At 48.7% G+C, this 19331-nt stretch overlaps 1 protein-coding gene across 1 annotated transcript in view; it reads left to right on the top strand.

Moving 5' to 3' along the window:
- LOC144487565 (cysteine-rich protein 3-like) overlaps window positions 1-19017 on the top strand; it is an 85961-nt gene extending 66944 nt beyond the window's left edge. Inside the window, exons 5-7 of the mRNA XM_078205648.1 lie at window positions 6448-6542; window positions 12689-12746; window positions 18936-19017. Of these exons, the coding sequence (XP_078061774.1) occupies window positions 6448-6542; window positions 12689-12746; window positions 18936-18979 (197 nt within the window). The 3' untranslated portion in view covers window positions 18980-19017. The remainder of the gene's footprint in view (window positions 1-6447; window positions 6543-12688; window positions 12747-18935) is intronic.
- The last annotated feature ends 314 nt before the right edge of the window (window positions 19018-19331 follow it).

The raw sequence follows: 19331 nt of genomic DNA on the forward strand, positions 1-19331 counted from the left end.
TCTGGAATTCACTGCCTGAGTTGGTGATGGAGGCAGAGACCCTAAACTCATTTACCTGGATCGTTTTGATTTTGATTTGATTATTCCATAATCTGCTTAGCAATTTCTTCCTCCACATCTCTATTATTATTTGGGGGCCTATAGTAAACTCCTAACAACTTGACCGCTCCTTTCCTATTTCTAACTTCAGCCCATATTACCTCAGTGTGCAGATCCCCCTCGAAGTGCCTTTCCGCAGTCGTTAAACTATCCTTGATTAACAGTGCCACTCCTCCACCTCTTTTACCAGCTTCCCTACACTTACTGAAACATCTATACCCCGGAACGTCCAACAACCATTCCTGTCCTTGTTCTACCCACGTCTCCGTAATGGCCACAACATCGTAGTCCCAAGTACCAATCCACGCCCCAAGTTCATCTACTTTGTTCCGGATGCTCCTTGCATTGAAGTAGACACACTTCAACCCACCTTCCTGTCTACCGGTACCCATCCTTGACCTTGATACCTTCCCCAATACCTCAGCACCCTCAACACTGACTTCTGGACTACAACTCCTTTTCCCACTCCCCTGACAAATTAGTTTAAACCCCCCTGAAGAGCCGTATCAAATTTCCCTCCCAGGATATTGGTGCCCCTTTGGTTCAGGTGCATCCCATCCTGTTTGTACAGGTCCCACCTTCCCCAGAATGTGTTCCAATTATCCACGTATCTGAAACCCTCCCTCCTACACCATCCCTGCAACCACATGTTTAACTGCACTCTCTCCCTGTTCCTCAACTCGCTATCACGTGGCACCGGCAACGTACCAGAGATGACCACATGTTTTGTCTTGGCTCTCAGCTTCCAGCCCAGCTCCCAAAATTCCTGTTTTAAATCCCCGTCCCTTCTCTTACCTATGTCGTTGGTACCAATGTGTACCACGACTTGTGACTGTTTCCCCTCCCCCTTAAGAATCCAGAAGACACGGTCCGAGACATCACGGACCTTGGCATCCGGTAGGCAACATACCATCCTCGAGTCTCTTTTGCTGCCACAGAACCTCCTGTCTATCCCTCTAACTAACGAGTCCCCAATAACTATTGCCCTCCCGCTCTCCCCCTTACCCTCCCGAGCCACAGAGACGGACTCAGTGCCGGAGATCCTCTCACTGCGGCTCACCACTGGTATGTCGTCCCCCTCAACCGCATCCAAAGCGGAATACTTGTTGCTAAGGGGAACGACCACAGGGGATCCCTGCACGGACTGCTTCCTCCCAGCCCCTCTCACCATCACCCAACTGTTTTCATTCCTCGGAGTAACTGTATTCCTAAAGCTTCTGTCTATGGCCATCTCTGCGTCCCTGATGATCCTAAGTTCATCCAACTCCAGCTCCAGTTCCCTAACACGGTTTTGGAGGAGCTGCAGATGGGTGCACTTCCCACAGGTGTAATCAGTAGGGACACTGTCGTCGTCCCTCACCTCAAACATAGTGCAAGAGGAACATAGCACTGCCTGCACACCCATCCCCTCTAGATACCTTGCCAGTACCAGGTAGAAAGTGCAAAAATGAATTCAACTCGCCCCTACTCGCCCTTTCTGCCTAAGCCCTGTGAGCCAAAGCCCTGACAGCTTTCACTCAGCTTCCCACTCACTCTGCTTCCCGCTCCCGACGCTGCCCGCTCCCGACGCTGCCCGCTCCCGACGCTGCCCGCTGTATAGAGTGACTTTTATACTAAAAAACACAATCTCCCAGAATCCTCTGCAGCCTACTCCCACTTCCTCAGAGTTTAAACCCTTGAAAAAAGCCGGCGAAAAAACGGATTAAATAAATCACAGCACTTTACTCACCCTCAGTACTCCTGCTGAGATCTCTCCCTCTGTCCTGCACCACTTCGAACTAATGAATGCTAAGCAGATTATGTATATGTGTGGGGGTCACAGGGTAATTGTCATGGGGGACTTTAACTTTCCAAATATTGATTGGAACCTTTGTAGGTCAAATAGTTCGGATGGGGCAGTTTTTGTGCAGTGTGTGCAGGAGGGTTTCCTGACACAATATGTGGATAGGCCGACAAGAGGTGGGGCCACATTGGATTTGGTACTGGGAAATGAACCAGGCCAAGTGTTAGATTTGGTTGTGGGAGAGCACTTTGGAGATAGTGACCACAATTCGGTGTCTTTTGTTATTGCAATGGAGAGGGATAGGGCCGTACGGCAGGGCAAGGTTTACAATTGGGGGAGAGGTAATTATGATGCGATTAGGCAAGAATTAGGGGGCATAAGATGGGAACAGAAACTGTCAGGGAAAGGCACTGATGAAAAGTGGAACTTTTTCAAGGAACAAATACTGGGTGTCCTTGATAGGTATGTCCCTGTCAGGCAGGGAGGAAATGGCCGAGTGAGGGAAGCATGGTTCACAAAAGAGGTGGAATGTCTTGTGAAAAGGAAGAGGGAAGCTTATGCAGGGATGAGGAAACAAGGTTCAGATGGCTCGATTGAGGGTTACAAGTTAGCAAGGAATGAGCTGAAAAAGGGGCATAGGAGAGCTAGGAGGGGACATGAGAAGTCCTTGGCGGGTCGGATCAAGGAAAACCCCAAGGCTTTTTACTCTTATGTGAGGAATAAAAGAATGACCAGGGTGAGGTTAGGGCCGGTCAAGGACAGTAGTGGGAACTTGTGTATGGAGTCAGTAGAGATAGGCGAGGTGATGAATGAATTCTTTTCTTCAGTGTTCACCAAGGAGAGGGGCCATGTTTTTGAGGAAGAGAAGGTGTTACAGGCTAATAGGCTGGAGGAAATAGTTGTTTGGAGGAAGGATGTACTGGCAGTTTTGAATAAACTGAAGGTTGATAAGTCCCCTGGGCCTGATGAAATATATCCTAGGATTCTTTGGGAGGCAAGGGATGGATTGCAGAGCCTTTGGCTTTGATCTTTGGGTCCTCACTGTCCACGGGGATGGTGCCAGATGACTGGAGAGTGGCGAATGTTGTTCCTCTGTTTAAGAAAGGGAATAGAAATGACCCTGGTAATTATAGACCGGTTAGTCTTACTTCGGTGGTTGGTAAATTGATGGAAAAGGTCCTTAGGGATGGGATTTACGACCATTTAGAAAGATGCAGATTAATCCGGAATAGTCAGCACGGATTCGTGAAGGGCAAGTCGTGCCTCACAAATTTGATAGAATTTTTTGAGGAGGTAACTAAGTGTGTTGATGAAGGTAGGGCAGTTGATGTCATATACATGGATTTTAGTAAGGCGTTTGATAAGGTCCCCCATGGTCGGCTTATGATGAAAGTAAGCAGGTGTGGGATAGAGGGAAAGTTGGCCGATTGGATAGGTAACTGGCTATCCGATCGAAGACAGAGGGTGGTGGTGGATGGAAAATTTTCGGACTGGAGGCAGGTTGCTAGCGCAGTGCCACAGGTATCAGTACTTGGTCCTCTGCTCTTTGTGATTTTTATTAATGACTTAGAGGAGGGGGCTGAAGGGTGGATCAGCAAATTTGCTGATGACACCAAGATTGGTGGAGTAGTGGATGAGGTGGAGGGCTGTTGTAGGCTGCAAAGAGACATAGATAGGATGCAAAGCTGGGCTGAAAAATGGCAAATGGAGTTTAACTCTGATAAATGTGAGGTGATTCATTTTGGTAGGACTAATTTAAATGTGGATTACAGGGTCAAAGGTAGGGTTCTGAAGACTGTGGAGGAACAGAGAGATCTTGGGGTCCATATCCACAGATCTCTAAAGGTTGCCAGTCAAGTGGATAGAGCTGTGAAGAAGGCCTATAGTGTGTTAGTTTTTATTAACAGGGGGTTGGAGTTTAAGAGCCGTGGGGTTATGCTGCAACTGTACAGGACCTTGGTGAGACCACATTTGGAATATTGTGTGCAGTTCTGGTCACCTCACTATAAGAAGGATGTGGAAGCGCTGGAAAGAGTGCAGAGGAGATTTACCAGGATGCTGCCTGGTTTGGAGGGTAGGTCTTATGAGGAAAGATTGAGGGAGCTAGGGCTGTTCTCTCTGGAGCAGAGGAGGCTGAGGGGAGACTTAATAGAGGTTTATAAAATGATGAAGGGGATAGATAGAGTGACCGTTCAAAGACTATTTCCTCGGGTGGATGGAGCTATTACATGGGGGCATAACTATAGGGTTCATGGTGGGAGATACAGGAAGGATATCAGAGGTAGGTTCTTTACGCAGAGAGTGGTTGGGATGTGGAATGGACTGCCTGCAGTGATAGTCATAGAAAGTCATAGAAACCCTACAGTACAGAAAGAGGCCATTCGGCCCATCGAATCTGCACCAACCACAATCCCACCCAGACCCTACCCCCATATCCCCACATATGTACCCACTAATCCACGCATCTCAGGACACTAAGGGCAATTTTTAGCATAGCCAATCAACTTAACCCGGACATCTTTGGACTGTGGGAGGAAACCTGAGCACCCGTAGGAAACCCACGCAGACACGGGGAGAATGTGCAAACTCCACACAGACAGTGACCCAAGCCGGGAATCGAACCCGGGTCCCTGGAGCTGTGAAGCAGCAGTGCTAACCACTGTGCCACCATGCCGCCCCAAGTGGAGTCAGACACTTTAGGAACATTTAAGCGGTTATTGGATAAGCACATGGAGCACACCAGGATGATAGGGAGTCGGATAGCTTGATCTTGGTTTCAGATGAAGCTCGGCACAACAGCAGAGGGGAACACTACTCCTCTCAACATTAATTTCACACATTGCCACTCTCTCAGGCAATATTTCAGAAGTAGTGCAAAGATTTTCATCTCTTACTATTAGAGACATGTTAGCTCTCAATATTTTCTCTATCTCTCAATATTTTAATTTCTTTATATACTTAGTCCCACATGGCAGGTTGGTTAAGAAGGTTAAGGCTCATGGGATACAAGGAGAAGTGGCTAGATGGGTGGAGAACTGGCTTGGCCATAGGAGACAGAGGGTAGTAGTCGAAGGGTCTTTTTCCGGCTGGAGGTCTGTGACCAGTGGTGTTCCGCAGGGCTCTGTACTGGGACCTCTGCTGTTTGTGATATATGCAAATGATTTGGAAGAAGGTGTAACTGGTGTAATCAGCAAGTTTGCGGATGACACGAAGATGGCTGGACTTGCGGATAGCGAAGAGCATTGTCGGGCAATACAGCAGGATATAGATAGGATAGGAAAATTGGGCGGAGAGGTGGCAGATGGAGTTTAATCCGGATAAATGCGAAGTGATGCATTTTGGAAGAACTAATGTAGGGAGGAGTTATACAATAAATGGCAGAGTCATCAGGAGTATAGAAACACAGAGGGACCTAGGTGTGCAAGTCCACAAATCCTTGAAGGTGGCAACACAGGTGGAGAAGGTGGTGAAGAAGGCATATGGTATGCTTGCCTTTATAGGACGGGGTATAGAGTATAAAAGCTGGAGTCTGATGATGCAGCTGTATAGAACACTGGTTAGGCCACATTTGGAGTACTGCGTCCAGTTCTGGTCGCCGCACTACCAGAAGGACGTGGAGGCGTTAGAGAGAGTGCAGAGAAGGTTTACCAGGATGTTGCCTGGTATGGAGGGTCTTAGCTATGAGGAGAGATTGGGTAAACTGGGGTTGTTCTCCCTGGAAAGACGGAGAATGAGGGGAGATCTAATAGAGGTGTACAAGATTATGAAGGAGATAGATAGGGTGAACGGTGGGAAGCTTTTTCCCAGATCAGAAGTGACGTTCACGAGGGGTCACGGGCTCAAGGTGAGAGGGGCGAGGTATAACTCAGATATTAGAGGGCTGTTTTTTACACAGTGGGTGGTGGGGGCCTGGAATGCGCTGCCAAGTAGGGTGGTGGAGGCAGGCACGCTGACATCGTTTAAGACTTAGCTGGATAGTCACATGAGCAGCCTGGGAATGGAGGGATACAAACGATTGGTCTAGTTGGACCAAGGAGCGGCACAGGCTTGGAGGGCCGAAGGGCCTGTTTCCTGTGCTGTACTGTTCTTTGTTGTTCTTTGTTGTACTTCCCCTGCTCTACCTGAGTAAACCTTACCCACACAGTTGAAGTCTTTGAAAGGAACGGGTGCTATCTTACTGTCCAGCCCGTGCCGAGGCTGCGCACTCTCCTTCAACTCCACCAACCCAGGAAGCTTTAGATCACAGCTCCCAAAGCAAAGCCTCTTAACCACGTGCAACTGGTTTTAATCTATAAATTGACCAAAATTCCCAGCATGCTTCACTCTCAGCCAGAATAGCCATTTTAAAGCCACTATTGTCACTTTTGTTGTGAAATCATTGTTGTAGCCATTCTTTCTCCGTCCACACCATCCTCACCACGGTTGACAGTGCTTTCCAATCATCATCTCATGCACACATTTTGAAATGGTGCCCTGAATTTAGAGTGTGGCGAGTGATGTAAAAGCCTGATTGCCTGCTCTCTCTCAGCAGCGGTTGTGAATAAATTGTTACTTTCACTCTCCAGCAGAAAAAGTGACATCCCTTGGGCGGAATTGGCACCGGCCTTGCCTGCGGTGTGAACGATGCCGAAAGACATTGATCGCTGGGAACCATGCTGAGGTACGTCCCTCGGCTCCTGTGTGGGATATGTGGGGGACCAGTACACTCACACCTACCCTACATAGAGTGAGTGGAGCTGTGAGGGCCAATCTTAACACTCAACAGGTTCAGATGGAATATTGAGCAAAGCTAAGACTTGCAAGCAGCTTGGGCAGTACTTTCTCCATCAGCCCATGTGGAGGATGAAGAATTGTTCCATAATGCAGTACAATTAGCGAGCAGAGGAATGTGAAGGGGGTGTTTGAGGGATCACCATGTAGCAGAGAGCTCCAGGTCTGTACCTGCAATTCTCCCTTTGGGGAAATCCTGGGATATTTAACCTTTGTTGTTAAGACTTGGTTGTTGCTGGTAAGGCCCCAATTGCCCTTGCAAAGGTGGCAGTCAACTGCCTTCTTGAACTGCTGCAGTCAATGTGATTAAGATTTAGTGCTGTTAGGTCCAGAATTCCAGTCAGCCAGTGATGATGAAGGATTGGCAATGTATTTCCAAGTCAGGACAATGTGTAACTTGTAGGGGAACTTGCAGCTGATGGTGTTGCTAGAAGAACATAAGAACTAGGAGCAGGAGTCGGCCATCTAGCCCCTCGAGCCTGCCCCGCCATTCAATAAGATCATGGCTGATCTTTACCTGGACTCAGCTCCACTTACCCGCCCGCTCCCCATAACCCTTAATTCCTTTACTGTTCAAAAATTTATCTATCCTTTCCTTAAAAACATTCAATGAGGTCGCCTCAACTGGGCAGGGAATTCCACAGATTCACAACCCTTTGTGTGAAGAAGTTCCTCCTCAACTCAGTCCTAAATCTGCTTCCCCTTATTTTGAGGCTATGCCCCCTAGTTCTAGTTTCACCTGCCAGTGGAAACAACTTCCCTGCTTCTATCTTATCTTTTCCCTTCATAATCTTATATGTTTCTATAAGATCTCCCCTCATTCTTCTGAATTCCAATGAGTATAGCCCCAGTCTACTCAGTCTCTCCTCATAAGCCAACCCTCTCAACTCCGGAATCAACCTAGTGAATCTCCTCTGCACCCCCTCCAGTGCCAGTATATCCTTTCTCAAGTAAGGAGACTAAAACTGTACACAGTGCTCCAGGTGTGGCCTCACCAGCACCTTATACAGCTGCAACATAACCTCGCTGTTTTTAAACTCCATCCCTCTAGCAATGAAGGACAAAATTCCATTTGCCTTCTTAATTACCTGCTGCACCTGCAAACCAACTCCTTGAGATTCCTGCACAAGGACACCCAGGTCCCTCTGCACAGCAGCATGCTGCAATTTTTTACCATTTAAATAATAGTCCATTTTGCTGTTATTCCTACCAAAATGGATGACCTCTCATTTAGGATTCTGAGGAATGTGGAGGAACAGAGAGATCTTGGGGTTCATATCCACAGATCTCTGAAGGTTGCCACTCAAGTGGATAGAGCTGTGAAGAAGGCCTATAGTGTGTTAGCGTTTATTAACAGGGGGTTTGAGTTTAAGAGCCGTGGGGTTATGCTGCAACTGTACAGGACCTTGCTGAGACCACATTTGGAATATTGTGTGCAGTTCTGGTCACCTCACTATAAAAAGGATGTGGAAGCATTGGAAAGAGTGCAGAGGAGATTTACCAGGATGCTGCCTGGTTTGGAGGGTAGGTCTTATGAGGAAAGGTTGAGGGAGCTCGGGCTTTTCTCTTTAGAGCGGAGGAGGTTGAGAGGCGACTTAATCGAGGTTTATAAGATGGTGAGGGGGATAGATAGAGTGGACGTTCAGAGACTATTTCCTCGGGTGGATGTAGCTGTTACTAGGGGGCATAACTATAAGGTTTGTGGTGGAAGATATAGGAGGGATGTATGAGGTAGGTTCTTTACGCAGAGAGTGGTTGGGGTGTGGAATGGACTGCCTGCAGTGATAGTGGAGTCGGACACTTTAGGAACTTTCAAGCGGTTATTGGATAGGCACATGGAGCACACTAGAATGATAGGGAGTGGGAGAGCTTGATCTTGGTTTCGGAAAAGGTTCGGCACAACATCGAGGGCCGAAGGGCCTGTACTGCGCTGTACTGTTCTATGTTCTACGTACCAACATTGTACTCCATCTGCCAGACCCTCGCCCACTCACTTAGACTATCTATATCAATTTGCAGACTTTCAGTGTCCTCTGGACACTTTGCTCTGCCACCCATCTTAGTGTCATCTGTGAATTTTGACACACTGCACTTGGTCCCCAACTCCAAATCATCTATGTAAATCGTAAACAATTGCGGTCCCAACACTGATCCCTGAGGCACACCACTAGTCACTGATCGCCAACCAGAAAAACACCCATTTACCCCCACTCTTTGCTTTCTGTTAGTTAACCAATCCTCTATCCATGCTCATACATTACCCATAACACCGCACACCTTTATCTTATGGAGCAGTCTTTGGTGCGGCACCTTGTCAAATGCCTTCTGGAAATCCAGATACACCACATCCACAGGTTCCCCATTGTCCACTGCACATGTAATGTTCTCAAAGAATTCCACCAAATTAGTCAAACATGACCTGCCCTTCATGAACCCATGCTGCGTCTTTCCAATGGGACAATTTCTATCCAGATGTCTTGCTTGATGATAGATTGATTAACTGTGCAGCTGATGGTGTTGCTCTGCATCTCGTGCCTTGCCTTTCTCAGTTGTGGATGTTTCAAGGAGGAAGCTGCTGAGATGCACCTTGTAGATGGTACAGACTGCAGGCACAACCCATTGATATTGGGGGGAGTGGATCATGAGCCCAATGGCTGCAGTGCCAATCAAATGGGCTGCTTATTGCTGAGTGTTATTGGAGCTGCATCATTTGGAGAGTTGGGAGTATGAGAGCACTCAGTGCCTTGTAGATGCAGAATAGGCTTTGAGGGAGAGGGAGCCACTCATTACAAACTCTGACAAGCAAGGTGCTGAACCTGCTACTCCTGGGAAAACACAGTAAGAAGTTTAACAAACACCTGGTTAAAGTCCAACAGGTTTATTTGGTAGCAAAAGCCACACAAGCTTTCGGAGCCTTAAGCTCCTTCTTCAGGTGAGTGGGAATTCTGTTCACAAACAGGGCATATAAAGACACAAACTCAATTTATGGAATAATGGTTGGAATGTGAATACTTACAGCTAATCAAGTCTTTAAGAAACAAACAATGTGAGTGGAGAGAGCATCAAGACAGGTTAAAAAAATGTGTATTGTCTCCAGACAAGACAGCCAGTGAAACTCTGCAGGTCCAGGCAGGCTGTGGGGATGACAGATAGTGTGACATGAACCCAATATCCCGGTTTAGGCCGTCCTCATGTGTGCGGAACTTGGCTATCAGTTTCTGCTCAGCGACTCTGCACTGTCGTGTGTCGTGAAGGCCGCCTTGGAGAACGCTTACCCGAATATCAGAGGCCGAATGCCCGTGACCGCTGAAGTGCTCCCCAACAGGAAGAGAACAGTCTTGCCTGGTGATTGTCGAGCGGTGTTCATTCATCCGTTGTCGCAGCGTCTGCATAGTTTCCCCAATGTACCATGCCTCGGGACATCCTTTCCTGCAGCGTATCAGGTAGACAACGTTGGCCGAGTTGCAAGAGTATGTACCGTGTACCTGGTGGATGGTGTTCTCACGTGAGATGATGGCATCTGTGTCGATGATCCGGCACGTCTTGCAGAGGTTGCTGTGGCAGGGTTGTGTGGTGTCGTGGAAGCCTGGGTAGTTTGCTGTGGACAATGGTCTGTTTGAGGTTGTGCGGTTGTTTGAAGGCAAGAAGTGGGGGTGTGGGGATGGCCTTGGCGAGATGTTCGTCTTCATCAATGACATGAGGAAGGCTCCAGAGGAGATGCCATAGCTTCTCCGCTCCGGGGAAGTACTGGACGACGAAGGGTACTCTGTCCACTGTGTCCCGTGTTTGTCTTCTGAGGAGGTCGGTGCGGTTTTTCACTGTGGCGCGTCGGAACTGTCGATCGATGAGTCGAGCGCCATATCCTGTTCTTATGAGGGCATCTTTCAGCGTCTGGAGGTGTCTGTTGCGATCCTCCTCATCCGAGCAGATCCTGTGTATACGGAGGGCTTGTCCGTAGGGAATGGCTTCTTTAACGTGTTTAGGGTGGAAGCTGGAGAAGTGGAGCATCGTGAGGTTATCCGTGGGCTTGCGGTACAGTGAGGTGCTGAGGTGACCGTCCTTAATGGAGATGCGCGTGTCGAAGAATGCAACCGATTCCGGAGAGTAGTCCATGGTGAGTCTGATGGTGGGATGGAACTTGTTGATGTCATCATAGAGTTGTTTCAGTGATTGCTCACCATGACTCCAAAGGAAGAAAATATCATCGCTGTATCTAGTGTATAGCATCGGTTGAAGGTCCTGTGCGGTGAAGAAGTCTTGTTCGAACCTGTGCATGAAGATGTTGGCATATTGAGGTGCGAATTTGGTCCCCATGGCTGTTCCGTGTGTCTGGATGAAGAACTGGTTGTTGAAGGTGAAGACATTGTGGTCCAGGATGAAACTGCCAGTTTCCAGATGCAATTTTACAACTCATCCGCTTCATCCTGGACCACAATGTCTTCACCTTCAACAACCAGTTCTTCATCCAGACACACGGAACAGCCATGGGGACCAAATTCGCACCTCAATATGCCAACATCTTCATGCACAGGTTCGAACAAGACTTCTTCACCGCACAGGACCTTCAACTGATGCTAAACACTAGATACATCGATGACATTTTCTTCCTTTGGAAACTTCTCCAGCTTCCACCCTAAACACGTTAAAGAAGCCATCCCCTACGGACAAGCCCTCCGTATCCACAGGATCTGCTCGGATGGGGAGGATCGCAACAGACATCTCCAGACGCTGAAAGATGCCCTCATAAGAACAGGATATGGTGCTCGACTCATCGATCGACAGTTCCGACGCGCCACACCAAAAAACCGCATCGACCTCCTCAGAAGACAAACACGGGACACAGTAGACAGAGTACCCTTCGTTGTCCAGTACTTCCCCGGAGCAGAGAAGCTACAGCATCTCCTCCGGAGCCTTCAACATGTCATTGATGAAGACGAACATCTCGCCAAGGCCATCCCCACACCCCCACTTCTTGCCTTCAAACAATCGCACAACCTCAAACAGACCATTGTCCGCAGCAAACTACCCAACCTTCAGGAGAACAGTGACCATGACACCACACAACCCTGCCACAGCAACCTCTGCAAGACGTGCCGGATCATCGACACAGATGCCATCATCTCATGTGAGAACACTATCCACCAGGTACACGGTACATACACTCGCAACTCGGCCAATGTTGTCTACCTGATACGCTGCAGGAAAGGATGTCCCGAGGCATGGTACATTGGGGAAACCATGCAGACGCTGCGACAACGGATGAATGAACACCGCTCGACAATCACCAGGCAAGACTGTTCTCTTCCTGTTGGGGAGCACTTCAGCGGTCACGGGCATTCGGTCTCTGATATTCGGGTAAGCATTCTCCAAGGCGGCCTTCGCGACACACGACAGCGCAGAGTCGCTGAGCAGAAACTGATAGCCAAGTTCCGCACACATGAGGATGGCCTCAACCGGGATATTGGGTTCATGTCACACTATCTGTAATCCCCACAGCTTGCCTCCTGGACTTGCAGAGTCTCACTGGCTGTTCTGTCTGGAGACAATACACATCTCTTTAACCTGTCTTGATGCTCTCTCCACTCACGTTGTTTGTACCTTTAAGACTTGATTCGTTGTAAGTATTCCCATTCCAACCATTATTCTGTAAATTGAGTCTGTGTCTTTATATGCCCTGTTTGTGAACAGAATTCCCACTCACCTGAAGAAGGAGCTTAAGGCTCTGAAAGCTTGTGTGGCTTTTGCTACCAAATAAACCTGTTGGACTTTAACCCGGTGTTGTTACACTTCTTACTGTGTTTACCCCAGTCCAACGCCGGCATCTCCACATCATGACTCCAGGGAAAGCCCAGGGAATGAAAAACTAACTCGTTCGGAGGGATACAAGTTGGGATTTGTTGAAAAAGAGAAACATTGAAGCTTTTGTACAGTTGTTGTTAGATTGGGAAGTTTTGCGAGTCAGAGGAGGAGGTTGTTGGTGGAATTCCGTTAACTGTACACAGCTTTAACCAGAATGATCTACTTTATTCCCGACAGCATGAGGGGAAGCCCTATTGCCAAATTCCCTGCTATGGAATTTTGTTCGGACCCAAAGGTAAAGATGAATCATCTTTCTATTAATTTGTAAAAAAGCGATGTGCGATTCTAACGGGAGTTTTTCTCTGCGTATTATTGGCTATTATTGTTCAGTTACTAACATGGTACATCGACATTCCAGACATCCCAGGGCACTCAGAGACTGTGCCCATTACCCATCACCCCACACTCAGACTGTGCCCATTACCCATCACCCTGCACTCAGACTGTGCCCATTACCCATCACCCCACACTCAGACTGTGCCCATTACCCATCACCCCACACTCAGACTGTGCCCATTACCCATCACCCTGCACTCAGACTGTGCCCATTACCCATCACCCCACACTCAGACTGTGCCCATTAACCATCACACTGCACTCAGACTGTGCCCATTACCCATCACCCCACACTCAGACTGTGCCCATTACCCATCACCCCACACTCAGACTGTGCCCATTACCCATCACCCCACACTCAGACTGTGCCCATTACCCATTACCCTGCACTCAGACTGTGCCCATTACCCATCACCCTGCACTCAGACTGTGCCCATTACCCATCACCCCACACTCAGACTGTGCCCATTACCCATCACCCTGCACTCAGACTGTGCCCATTACCCATCACCCCACACTCAGACTGTGCCCATTACCCATCACCCCACACTCAGACTGTGCCCATTACCCATCACCCTGCACTCAGACTGTGCCCATTACCCATCACCCCACACTCAGACTGTGCCCATTAACCATCACACTGCACTCAGACTGTGCCCATTACCCATCACCCCACACTCAGACTGTGCCCATTACCCATCACCCCACACTCAGACTGTGCCCATTACCCATCACCCCACACTCAGACTGTGCCCATTACCCATTACCCTGCACTCAGACTGTGCCCATTACCCATCACCCTGCACTCAGACTGTGCCCATTACCCATCACCCCACACTCAGACTGTGCCCATTACCCATCACCCCACACTCAGACTGTGCCCATTACCCATCACCCCACACTCAGACTGTGCCCATTACCCATTACCCTGCACTCAGACTGTGCCCATTACCCATCACCCTGCACTCAGACTGTGCCCATTACCCATCACCCCACACTCAGACTGTGCCCATTACCCATCACCCCACACTCAGACTGTGCCCATTAACCATCACACTGCACTCAAAGACTGTGCCCATTACCCATCACCCCACACTCAGACTGTGCCCATTACCCATCACCCCACACTCAGACTGTGCCCATTACCCATCACCCCACACTCAGACTGTGCCCATTAACCATCATCACCCTGCACTCAGACTGTGCCCATTACCCATCACCCTGCACTCAGACTGTGCCCATTACCCATCACCCCACACTCAGACTGTGCCCATTAACCATCATCACCCTGCACTCAGACTGTGCCCATTACCCATTACCCTGCACTCAGACTGTGCCCATTACCCATCACCCCACACTCAGACTGTGCCCATTAACCATCACCCCACACTCAGACTGTGCCCATTACCCATCACCCCACACTCAGACTGTGCCCATTACCCATCACCCCACACTCAGACTGTGCCCATTACCCATCACCCCGCACTCAGACTGTGCCCATTACCCATCACCCCACACTCAGACTGTGCCCATTAACCATCACCCTGCACTAAAACTGTGCCCATTAACCATCATCACCCTGCACTCAGACTGTGCCCATTAACCATCACACTGTACTCAGACTGTGCCCATTAACCATCCATCACCCTGTACTCAGACTGTGCCCATTAACCATCACCCTGCACTCAGACTGTGCCCATTAACCATCATCACCCTGCACTCAGACTGTGCCCATTAACCATCACCCCGCACTCAGACTGTGCCCATTAACCATCATCACCCTCACTCAGACTGTGCCCATTAACCATCACACTGTACTCAGACTGTGCCCATTACCCATCACCCCACACTCAGACTGTGCCCATTAACCATCATCACCCTGCACTCAGACTGTGCCCATTAACCATCACACTGCACTCAGACTGTGCCCATTACCCATCACCCTGCACTCAGACTGTGCCCATTACCCATCACCCCACACTCAGACTGTGCCCATTACCCATCACCCCGCACTCAGACTGTGCCCATTACCCATCACCCTGCACTAAAGCTGTGCCCATTAACCATCACCCTGCACTCAGACTGTGCCCATTAACCATCATCACCCCGCACTCAAACTGTGCCCATTAACCATCATCACCCCGCACTCAAACTGTGCCCATTAACCATCATCACCCTGCACTCAGACTGTGCCCATTAACCATCATCACACTGCACTCAGACTGATTAGGGACAGTCAGCATGGCTTTGTAAGTGGAAAATCATGTCTCACAAATTTGATTGAGTTTTTTGAAGGGGTAACCAAGAAGGTAGATGAGGGCAGTGCAGTTGATGTTGTCTACATGGACTTTAGCAAGGCCTTTGACAAGGTACCGCATGGTAGGTTGTTGCATAAGGTTAAATCTCACGGGATCCAGGGTGAGGTATCTAAATGGATACAAAATTGGCTTCTTGACAGAACAGTAAGAAGTCTCACAACACCAAGTTAAAGTCCAACAGACTTCTTACTGTGCTTACCCCAGTCCAACGCCGGCATCTCCACATCATGACTTCTTGACAGAAGCCAGAGGGTGGTTGTAGAGGGTTCATAGAAATCATAGAAACCCTACAGTACAGAAAGAGGCCATTCGACCCATCGAGTCTGCACCGACCACAATCCCACCCAAGCCCTACCCCCATATCCCTATATATTTTGCCCACTAATCCCTCTAACCTACGCATCTTAGGACACTAAGGGGCAATTTTAGCATGGCCAATCAACCTAACCCGCACATCTTTGGACTGTGGGAGGAAACCGGAGCACCCGGAGGAAACCCACGCAGACACGAGGAGAATGTGCAAACTCCACACAGACAGTGACTCAAGCCGGGAATCGAACCCAGGTCCCTGGAGCTGTGAAGCAGCAGTGCTAACCACTGTGCTACCATGCTGCCCTTGTTTTTCAAACTGGAGGCCTGTGACCAGCGGTGTGCCTCAGGGATCAGTGCTGGGTCCGCTGTTATTTGTCATTTATATTAATGATTTGGATGAGAATATAGGCGGCATGGTTAGTAAGTTTGCAGATGATACCAAGATTGGTGGCATAGTGGACAGTGAAGAAAGTTATCTCCGATTGCAACAGGATCTTGATCAATTGGGCCAGTGGGCTGACGAATGGCAGATGGAGTTTAATTTAGACAAATGCAAGGTGATGCATTTTGGTAGATTGAACTAAGGCAGGACTTACTCAGTTAATGGTAAGGCGTTGGGGAGAGTTACAGGACAAAGAGATCTCGGGGTACATGTTCATAGCTCCTTGAAAGTGGAGTCACAGGTGGGCAGAGTGGTGAAGAAGGCATTCGGCATGCTTGGTTTCATCGGTCAGAACATTGAATACAGGAGTTGGGACGTCTTGTTGAAGTTGTACAAGACATTGGTAAGGCCACATTTGGAATACTGTGTACAGTTCTGGTCACCCTATTGTAGAAAGGATATTATTAAACTAGAAAGTGTGCAGAAGAGATTTACTAAGATGCTACCGGGACTTGATGGTTTGAGCTATAAGGAGAGGCTGGATAGACTGGGACTTTTTTCTCTGGAGCGTAGGAGGCTGAGGGGGTGATCTTATAGAGGTCTATAAAATAATGAGGGGCACAGATCAGCCAGAGGTAAGAACATAAGAACATAAGAAATAGGAGCAGGAGTAGGCCATCTAGCCCCTCAAGCCTGCTCCACCATTCAATAAGATCATGGCTGATCTGATAGTGGGTTCAGTTCCACTTACCCGCCCGCTCCCCATAACCCTTAATTCCCTTAATGGTTAAAAATCTATCCATCTGTGACTTAAACACATTTAAGGAGGTAGCCTCCACTGCTTCATTGGGCAGAGAATTCCAAAGATTCACTACCCTCTGGGAGAAGAAGTTCTTCCTCAACTCTGTTCTAAATTGACTCCCCCGTATTTTGAGGCTATGCCCCCTCGTTCTTGTTTCCATTGTAAGTGGAAATAACCTCGCTGCTTCTACCCTGTCTAACCCCTTCATTATCTTATATGTCTCTATAAGATCTCCCCTCAACCTTCTAAACTCCAATGAGTACAGGCCCAGTCTACTCAATCTCCCCTCATAAGCTAACCCACTCATCTCCGGAATTAACCTGGTGAACCTTCTCTGTACCCCCTCCTAAGCTAATATATCCTTTCTTAAATAAGGGGACCAAAATTGTACACAGTACTCTAGATGCGGCCTCACCAGTACCCTGTACAGTTGCAGCAAGACCTCCCTGCTTTTATACTCCATCCCTCTCGTGATAAAGGCCAACATTCCATTTACCTTCTTGATCACCTGCTGCACCTGCAGACTGAGTTTTTGCGATTCATGCACAAGGACCCCCAGGTCCCTCTGCACAGTCGCATGATGTAATTTTTCACCGTTTAAATAATAGTCCATTTTACTATTATTCCTTCCAAAGCGGATAACCTCACACTTACCAACGTTATACTCCATCTGCCAGATCCTCGCCCACTCACTTAGCCTATCCAAATCTCTCTGCAGACTCTGTGTCCTCCACGCAATTTGCTTTCCCACTCATCTTTGTAGTAGTAGAGGCGGGTACAATTTTTTTTTAAAAAAAGCATTTAGATAGTTACATGGGTATGATGGGTATAGAGGGATATGGGCCAAATGCGGGCAATTGGGATTAGCTTAGGGGTTTAAAAAAAAAGGGCAGCATGGACAAGCTGAAGGGCCTGTTTCCATGCTGTAAACCTCTATGACTCTATGACTCTATTCATCATACTGCACTCAGAGACTGTGCCCATTAACCACCGCGATGAGCTCTGCAGGCTCTCTTTGTCTCTCTGTGCGCCTCCGGGTGTAGAGACGCAGAGGGACCTGGGTGTGCAAGTCCACAGATCTTTGAAGGTGACGTCACAGGTGGAGAAGGTGGTGAAGAAGGCATATGGCATGCTTGCCTTTATAGGACGGGGCATAGAGTATAAGAGTTGGGGTCTGATGTTGCAGATGTATAGAACGTTGGTTCGGCCGCATTTGGAATACTGCGTCCAGTTCTGGTCGCCACACTACCAGAAGGACGTGGAGGCTTTGGAGAGAGTACAGAGGAGGTTTACCAGGATGTTGCCTGGTATGGAGGGGCTTGGTTACGAGGAGAGATTGGGGAAACTGGGGTTGTTCTCCTTGGAAAGACGGAGGATGAGGGGAGACTTGATAGAGGTGTATAAAATTATGAAAGGCATAGATAGGGTGAACGGTGGGAAGCTTTTCCCCGGGTCGGTGGTGACGTTCACGAGGGGTCATAGGTTCAAGGTGAAGGGGGGGAGGTTTAACACAGATATCAGAAGGACATATTTTACACAGAGGGTGGTGGGGGCCTGGAATGGGTTGCCGGGCAAGGTGGTGGAGGCGGACACACTGGGAACGTTTAAGACTTATCTAGACAGCTATATGAACGGAGTGGGAATGGAGGGATACAAAAGAGTGGTCTAGTTTGGACCAGGGAGCGGCGCAGGCTAATTGTTCCTTGTTTCTCGTTTCAAGGCTTCATTCTATGATCATCTTGCTGGTGCCAGTACAGAGCGAGACTGCGGATAGTTGGGAACCTGTCTCGGGGGCAGGGAATTCATATGGTGTTCGTGGAAGTGGAAATGACTAGGGTTGGGAAGCATTTTCCGATCAGGGCCATTGTGATCTCCTGGACTCGTTTCGATCGCCTCAGGGGGTCGGAGAGGAATTTCCCAGATTTTCTTCCCCATATTGGCCCTGGGGTTTTTCACTCTGGGTTTTCGCCTCTCCCTGGAGATCACATGGTCTGGAATGGGGGGGTGGGGGTGAGTTAATAGGTTGTGATGAACAAAGCATCGTAGCTGTGAGGGACAGCTCGGTGGATAGGATATTGGTATGTAGATAGGCTGGAAAATTGGGCGGGGATCCTGGATTCAGGATTCAATCCTGGACCGGGGAGCGGCGCGGGCTTGGAGGGCCGAAGGGCCTGTTCCTGTGCTGTATTGTTCTTTGTTCTTTGTTCTCCCGCCTCGTCCACCATTGCTCTCTCTGATGCTTTATTTGAGCAGAACTATTTTTCTTGTTTGCAGGTGTGAACATTGGCAATGTTGGCTGCTACATTTACAATGACTAATTCGCTTTATCCACCAATGCAGGATTCCCTCCTCTCCGGTAAGCAAACATTTTCTCGCATCATCTCTCCGTTTCACACAGCCTGTGAATGTACTCAGTGGAAATACCTCATGAACTCAGGTCAATGGGAATGGAGAGTTAGCTTCGCTTTGGCACATTTGCTTCTGGGCGAGCAATTGGCAGGATCACAGAATCTTTACCGTGCTGAAAGAGGCCATTTGTCCATCGAGGCAGCACTGGCTGACTGAAGGAGTGTCCGACCGTCCCCACTTCCCCGCCTTATTCCTGTGACATTGCACATTCGCTCGTTTCAGAATGCAATCCAATTCTCTTTCGAACACTCCACTCAAAGC

Source organism: Mustelus asterias, unplaced genomic scaffold (assembly GCF_964213995.1).
Source record: "Mustelus asterias unplaced genomic scaffold, sMusAst1.hap1.1 HAP1_SCAFFOLD_880, whole genome shotgun sequence".
Taxonomy (NCBI): domain Eukaryota; kingdom Metazoa; phylum Chordata; class Chondrichthyes; order Carcharhiniformes; family Triakidae; genus Mustelus; species Mustelus asterias.